An 8,038-nucleotide genomic window follows, 5' to 3' on the forward strand; every position below is an offset into this window, starting at 1 on the left:
GCCTCCACCTGATGCTGTTGCTGCTGCCGCCTGTCAGTGCTCTATTCACAATTTTTGTATTACACACTTCTGGGTGTCATTGACAATGCAGTACACCCAGTTCTAGATGCTAGTTACAAATGTGGTACACGCCCTGTCTCAGGATCCACCGCCTCCTCCTCCGGCTGCTGCCGCCTGCCAGTACTCCATTCACCTAAATTGTATTACACACTTCTGGGTGGCATTGATGATGCACTACACCCTGCTCTAAATGTCTGTTACCAACGCGCTCCATGCTCTGTCTCAGGGCCCAAAGCCTCCTCCTGATGCTGTTGCTGCTGCCGCCTGTCAGTACTCCATTCACTATAATTGTATTACACACTTCTGGGTTTCATTGACAATGCACTACACCCAGCTCTGGATGTTAGTAACTAATGCGCTCCGCGCTCCCTCTCAGGGCCCACTCCCTCCTTCTCCTGCTGTTGCTGCTGCCGCCTGTCAGTACTCCATTCACTATAATTGTATTACACACTTCTGGGTGTCATTGACAGTGCACTACTCCCAGCTCTAAATGTCAGTTACCAATGCAGTGCAGGTTCTGTCTCAGGGCCCACCGGCTCCTCCTCCTACTGCCGACTGGCCAGTCATTCATTCAAAAATATTGTATTACACCCTTCTGGGTGTCATTGACGATACACTACACCCAGCTCTAGATGCCAGATACCAATGCCGTCCATGCTCCTTCTCAGGACCCACTGCCTCCTCCTCCTGCTGCTGTCGCCTGTCAGTACTCTGTTCACATAAAATGTATTACACCATTCTGGGTGGCATTGATGATGCACTACACCCAGCTCTAAATGTCATTTACCAATGTGGTCCACGCTCCTTCTCAGGGCCCACCGCCTCCTCTTAGTGCTGTTACTTCCACCTGCCAGTACTCCATTCACAAAATTTGTATTACACACTTCTGGGTGTCATTGACGATGCACTACACCCAGCTCTAGATTCCGGTTACTAGTGCTGTCCATGCTCTGTCCTAGTGCCCACCGCCTTCTCAGGCAGCTGCTGCTGGTGTCTGTCAGTACTGCATTCACTTAAAATGTATTACACACTTTAGGATGACATTGATGATGCACTACACCCAGCTCTTGTTGTCAGTTACCAATGTGGTCCACGCTGCTTCTCAGGGCCCACCTCTTGTTGCTGTTGCTGCAAGTACTCTATTCACTAAAATTGTACACTTCACTATTGATGATGCACTGCACCCAGCTTGTCTACCAATGTTGACAACCAATGTTGTCCATGCTCCGTCCCAGGGCCCCCCGTCTTCTACTCCTGCTGCTGCTGCTACTCCTGTTAGTACTCCATTCACTAAAATTGTACACTTCACTATTGATGATGCACTGCACCCAGCTTGTCTACCAATGTTGACAACCAATGTTGTCCATGCTCCGTCCCAGGGCCCCCCGTCTTCTACTCCTGCTGCTGCTGCTACTCCTGTTAGTACTCCATTCACTAAAATTGTACACTTCTGGGTGGCATTGATGATGCTCTCCATGACTCATTACCAATGCGGTCTCCCTGGCGATAGCTGACCAGAGGCCACCCACTGCTACTGCTCTCTTGTCCTCCATCCTTTTGCCTAATGCCACGGCACTAATTGTCTATAACTTTATGGGTGGCATTCCTAACACATGACATCCGGGTCATGATGACAGCTAGCGTTTAATATTATTAATAAACAGGACTTATATAGTGAAAACAAATTATGCAGATGTAAATTCAGTAGGGGTGTGCACAATAAATAGCAATGCGTTTTCCTGCTGTTTTGATGGCAGAGACTGTTGCTAGTAGGTTGAGTTCACCCTTTCTCAATGTTCTAATGTTTATGATGAATTCTGGACGCTGTCCACCACACAAAAATCCTATTTGCCTGCTGTTACTTTGCCTGCCATTTTCTGGAAAACCACAAAGTCTTTTTTAACTTTTGTATTTTTTCCTTGTTGCCACTGTTCTCTTACACTTACCTAGCAAATTTGGCGGTTCTAATACATACAGGGGTTTTGCTAATAATGTTTAAATTTGGCATTTTGACTTTAATTTATTTCGCGGAATCGATTTGCTGAAATTTCGCGAACCCACCAGAAAATTGAGGAATTTTTTGTGAGACTGCCAGCCATTTTCTGGAAAACCCCAACTTTATGGGTGGCATTCCTAACACGTCATCCAGGTTATGATGCCAGCTAGCAATTTTTATTATTAATATTATTATTAATAAACAGGATTTTTATAGCGTTAAGATATTATGCAGCCATGCAAATTCAATAGGGGTGCGTACGTTAAATAGCAACATGTTTTCCTCCTGTTTTAATGGCAGAGACTGATGCTAGTGAGTTGAGTTCACCCTTTCTCAATGTCCTAATGTTTGTGCTGCATTCTGGACGCTGTCCATCACGCAAAAATCCTAATTGCCTGCTGTTACTTTGCCTGCCATTTTCTGGAAAACCACAGTCTTTTTAACTTTTTGTATTTTTTCCTTGTTGCCACTGTTCTCTTACACTTTATTTGGCGGTTCTAACACATACAGGGGCTTTGCTAATAATGTTTAAATATGGCTTATTGACTTTAATTTATTTCGCGGAATCGATTTGCTGAAATTTCGCGAACCCACCGGAAAATCGAGGAATTTTTTGTGAGACAGTCAGAGGCCTTCTCGCTCATCCCTATTTATTACACATTTTTATACAAACAAAATATTTGACTTACCAGAATAGCTCCCCAGAATGGGATTCCAGTGAGTACTATACTGTAGGTTGTGGTAAAAATTATGGAAACACCCATGCCAATGTGTAAGATGCCCACAAAAATCAGTAAACTCTAAAAACAAAACAAAACAAGTTCTTTAAAATGCTGATCACATCTAGCTCATTTATAATGTTCATTTAAAAATTGTAACAATGCATAACACATATACACTTAGGTCCATAAATATTTGGACAGAGACACCCTTTTTCTAATTTTGGTTCTGTACATTATCACAATTATTTTAAATAAAACAACTAAGATGCAGTTGAACTGCAGACTTTCAGCTTTAATTCAGTGGGTTGAGCAAAAAGATTGCATAAAAAATGTGAGGGCCTTTTTTTAACACAATCACTTCATTTCAGGGGCTCAAATGTAATTGGATATTGCATTGGCTGGTGTGGGCAATTCCTTCAATATGTCATTATCAATAAGCAGATAAAAGGCCTGGAGTTGATTTGAGGGGGGGGGGGGGGTGTTTGTATGTGGAAGATTTTGCTGTGAACAGACCACATTCAATTAACCCCCCTAGCATTCTAATTCTGTCATTTTTTGATGCAAAAAGTGATCCTATTTTTTTTGCGTAGAAATTTTTGTTTATATTGTGGGCCTGTAATCTCAGGATTAACTCCCGGGTACAATAATTATACATATACATAATTATAATACATAATTATAAAAAATAATGAAATAATAGACCACAACAGTGTAATTTATCAAAAAAAAAAAATTTATCAAAAAATTCTAACTGAAATTTTCCAAACAAGGGTGCAATATTATTGATAAATAAGATAAATTAAATGCAGATTTTAGAAAAAAAAAATTTTTTTACATTTTTAGTAGACATCCCGGGTGTGGTAGATTGTAAAGCAGGGTGCTGCACAAAGTCCAACATCACAGTCAGGACAGTAGAACCTGGTTTCTTTGCGTTTCTTCCTTCCTCTGTCATCGGTCTTTGAGCAGCAAACCACGCACATCCTTGTAGGTGCCGCCTTTTTGGGGGTTGGTGGGATGTATTCAACGAAGTGACGACCGGTCAGACGTTCTGGGTTGACAATAGTGGAAGCACGACGTCCAGGTCTATTCATAGCCACTGATGGTGCTTGGTGGTTCTTGACTATGGATTCGGAAACTTGCAAAATTAAGTCTGAATGATTCACAGGCCTCTGATGTTTTTTTTTTTTGTATAGAACGTAGGCATTCCATAGGCACTGCTCAACTAGATGCCTGAATATTTTTTTGTAGTACTTCCTTTGCTGTTTCCTCATGGCTGGGTAGAATGTCATGGCTTGGTCAGCTCTGTCCACACCTCCCATGGTGTTGTTGTAGTCAATCACCACTGTAAAAAAAAATTTAAAAGCAGATTACATAGTAATCTGCTTTTAAATTTCCCGCCCCCACAATCCATCACTCCACCGCATCACCCGGAAGATGTCACACATCTTGCCGGGTGATGCGGTGGGGATGTCCCCTCCCTGCTCATTCTCCTGCTTGCATCTCCCGGAGGCTGATATCCGGGTGATGCGGTAGGGGAAGCAGGGGGATGTCCCTGCTGCTCACTCCCCTGCTCGCATCACCCGGAGATCAGCCTCCGGGTGATGCGAGCAGGAGTAGATCCAGGGGGTGCTGCCAGCGGGAAATCTCCGCTGGTATCACCCTCTGGATTTACTGTTGGTGATCGCATCTGCAGTTAGATGCGATGCACCAAGCAGAAATCCTGCATGGTGCATGGCATCTAACTGCAGATGCGTGCATCGGGGTGATGGGGACCCGGGCGGTATTTAAAAGCAGATTACTCGTAATCTGCTTTTAAATTTCCCGCCCGGCCACGCCCACCGACGGAGAAGCGTCCCGCCATCACAGCGGGATCGTGAGATCGCCGCTGGAGCGCGGGGATAAGGTAAGGGGGTCCCCCAAAGGTACCCCGAGTGTGACTCGGGATTACCGCTTTTGGCAATTTTTCCCACCCCGAGTCACACTCGGGAATACCGCTGGGGGGTTAAAGGAGCTCTCCATGCAGGTGAAACAAGCCATCCTTAAGCTGTAAAAACAGAAAAAACCCATCCGAGAAATTGCTACAATATTAGGAGTGGCAAAATCTACAGTTTGGTACATCATTAAAAAGAAACAAAGCACTAGTGAACCCGGTAATGCCAAAAGACCTGGATGTCCACGGAAGACAACAGTGGTGGATGATTGCAGAATCATTTCCATGTTGAAGAGAAACTCCTTCACAACAGCCAACCAAGTGAACAACACTCTCCAGGAAGTAGGCGTATCGATATCCATGTCTACTATAAAGAAAAGACTGCATAAAAGTAAATACAGAAGGTATACTGCAAGGTGCAAGCCAGTCATAAGCCTCAATAATAGAAAGGCTAGCTTAGACTTTGCTTAAAAATATCTAAAAAAGCCAGCACAGTTCTGGAAAAACATTCTTTGGACAGATGAAACCAAGATAACACAGAATGAAGAAGCCTTAGAACAGCTCATGATCCAAAGCATACCACATCATCTGTAAAACATGGCGGAGGCAGTGTGATGGCTTGGGCGTGCATGGCTGCAAGTGGCACTGGGACACTAGTGTTTATCAATGATGTAACACAGGACAGAAGCAGCCGAATGAGTTCAGAGGTGTTCAGAGACATACTGTTTGCTCAAATCCAGCTAAATGCTGATGGACAATGACCCAAAACATACAGCCAAAAAAGCCAAAGCTACCCAGAAGTTTATTAAAGAAAAGAAATGAAATATTCTTGAATGGCCAAGTCAGTCTCCTGATCTGAACCCAACTAAGCATGCATTTCACTTGTTGATAACTAAACTTCCGACAGAAAGGCCCACAAACAAACAGCAACTGAAAGCCACCGCAGTAAAGGCCTGGCAGAGCATTAAAAGACTATAGGCTGTCATTGCCAGCAAATGGTTTTCAACTAAGTATTAGAACATTTTATTTTCAGCTTTTTAATTTGTCCAATTACTTTTGAGCCCCTGAAATGAAGTGATTGTGTTAAAAAAAAGGCTTTAGTTCCTCACATTTTTATGCAATCATTTTGTTCAACCCACTGAAATAAAGCTGAAAGTATGCAGTTGAACTGCATTTGAGTTGTTTCATTTAAAATTAATTGTGGTAATGTACAGAACCAAAATTAGAAAAAAGTTGTATTTTAATTCAGTCATGGGACATTAAACAGAAGATGTAGTTTCATCCTGCCTTTGCTCCTAGAATGGCCCAAAACGTTGCCCCCCCCCATGTCCATCTGAAACTAATCAGGTGATGGTCATGGCTTATGCAGGCCTTCCTTAGGCAAACTGTTGTCGATGCTTATATTGAAACCAACAGAACGGAAAATAGTAAAGATTTACAGAAAGATATGCTAAATCCTTTGAATGTAAATAGTTTATCAGGAGCAGATTGTTTTATTACTTAGTTAAACCTTGGAATTCTGGTCCATAAACCTGTGGAAGCTAGCAGAGATGATATTATTATTTCCTAATATGGCAAATTCCTTAAATAAAATGCAGTATCTCCTTATTACACATATCACTGCTGCAACCTGTTCTGACCCACATCTACTGTGAAACCAAAGATCTGTAAATTAAAAAGTAGACCCAATTGATATATTCTACCTATATATATTGATATATCTACCTACTATATTCAGTAAAAGCCAGTGGAGTGGACTTCCTAAATTGTTCCACGATAGAACTGATTAAGTGATATAGTAATTTATTACAAAATGGCATAGAATCACCTTTGTGATGTGGCAGCCTACTCCTCAATGTGAAACCATTTGGTTACCACTACCTGAACTAGTTTATATTCAATACAAGCAAAGATTCACACAGTCCTTTTAGGAGAACATTCTTACCCCTAATAGTGTTGGTTTACCCTTCAGAAATGCTTGATGAAACATGGGGGAGTTCCACTGTTGTGCGGGTGCAGCATGATTGGTTTGTGAAAAATTATACTGTGGTTTGTTGCTGAACTGGGTAGAATACATTTTGCAGCTTCACTAGTAAAAATAAACATAAAATACAATAAAAAACACAAAATTAAAAAAATGAACCGAAGGATTGTAATTGTATATACTACAGACTAATATAAAAATGCAACTATAAATTCTTTAAGACATTTCCAAATGGTTTATAATTGCAACCTAGGTAAATTTAACACATATTTGACCTCAATTTCAGCTTCAGTAGTCTCCTTCAAAGCAACAATCAAACTTAAATGAATATGAAGCTGTGAAGTGATGCTTGGTATTGCTTCTTGTTATTGCTGTCCAATCACAGGCTTGAGCAATGAGCGGTGACCAAGATGTATTGATGTCACCAGATAGGCTGTTTGATCTGGTAGAGTTTTGCAAATCTCAGGCTGGGTACATGGAAATATCAAACCTTTGACAGATAACACAGCTTAGATATGAATTTCAATAGATCGGCTTTAATGTTATCAGACGATCGCATAATTTTACATAGGTGTTTTACATTGTGGCAATTTTACATTAAAGAGAATATTTATTATTATTTGTATTAATATTTTTTCCCTATTCTCCTAGAAAAAATGGGACCCATCTCAGTTATATGGAAATTCCAGGTAGTGTGTAGCAAGTGCCAAAATACACCAATAGATTTATTTTTATTATATAGTTGCATTATATTATTTTTTATTTTAGATCTATTAGATTGTTAGCCCTTTGGATCAATTTCCAGGTTTCTCTGGTGCTGGGAGAGTTCTGTTGATAAACAGGCCAGGAAATTGGCTAAATATTACTTTATGGGTACCCTGTACCATTGTAACCCAACTGCCCCTTTCTGAACTGTACAGGGATTCACTTTCTGTGAGTCCATATACTTCCACTGCAGATGCAATTCTCACAAACACATGAAAGTTAGACAACTCTTAACAAAATTGGTTATTGATACTCTGTGCTGGTTTGGTGCCATGTTTGCTTCCTTCCATGTATTTTTTTCTGTACAAGCCCCAATGGTGTTTTGAAAAAAGAGAAAATGCTAATCAGCTACACTTCAATAAAAAATTGGCTTTGCTTCATAGTTGTTTCCTGAGGAAGCCAATAAAATGTGAAATGCGTCAAAAAATATTTCCATTGAGAACTTAACAACTATTAACCCCCCAACCGCTAAGCCCGTAATTTCTCGCACTAAATATTTTTGCTCTTTTGGATAACCCCGTATTTTTTCGCCTACACTAAAATCCCCACTTACCTGGTCCCGCTGTGCTAATCCAGCCTCG

The 8,038-nt window shown here is 41.1% G+C and overlaps 1 protein-coding gene across 3 annotated transcripts in view; it reads right to left on the minus strand.

Moving 5' to 3' along the window:
- LOC140339429 (membrane-spanning 4-domains subfamily A member 4A-like) overlaps window positions 1-8,038 on the minus strand; it is a 58,842-nt gene that overhangs the window by 38,059 nt on the left and 12,745 nt on the right. Inside the window, exons 2-3 of one of the 3 annotated variants that reach the window (XM_072424136.1) lie at window positions 6,654-6,797; window positions 2,746-2,856 (exon numbers count right to left, since the gene is read on the minus strand). In XM_072424136.1, coding sequence (XP_072280237.1) covers window positions 2,746-2,856; window positions 6,654-6,785 — 243 coding nt within the window. In that variant the 5' untranslated portion in view covers window positions 6,786-6,797. Of the gene's footprint in view, window positions 1-2,745; window positions 2,857-6,653; window positions 7,953-8,038 lie in introns of those variants that run through there. The other 2 variants (XM_072424137.1, XM_072424135.1) reach the window with 2 other exon arrangements.

Source organism: Pyxicephalus adspersus, chromosome 10 (genome assembly GCF_032062135.1).
Source record: "Pyxicephalus adspersus chromosome 10, UCB_Pads_2.0, whole genome shotgun sequence".
Taxonomy (NCBI): Eukaryota; Metazoa; Chordata; class Amphibia; order Anura; family Pyxicephalidae; genus Pyxicephalus; species Pyxicephalus adspersus.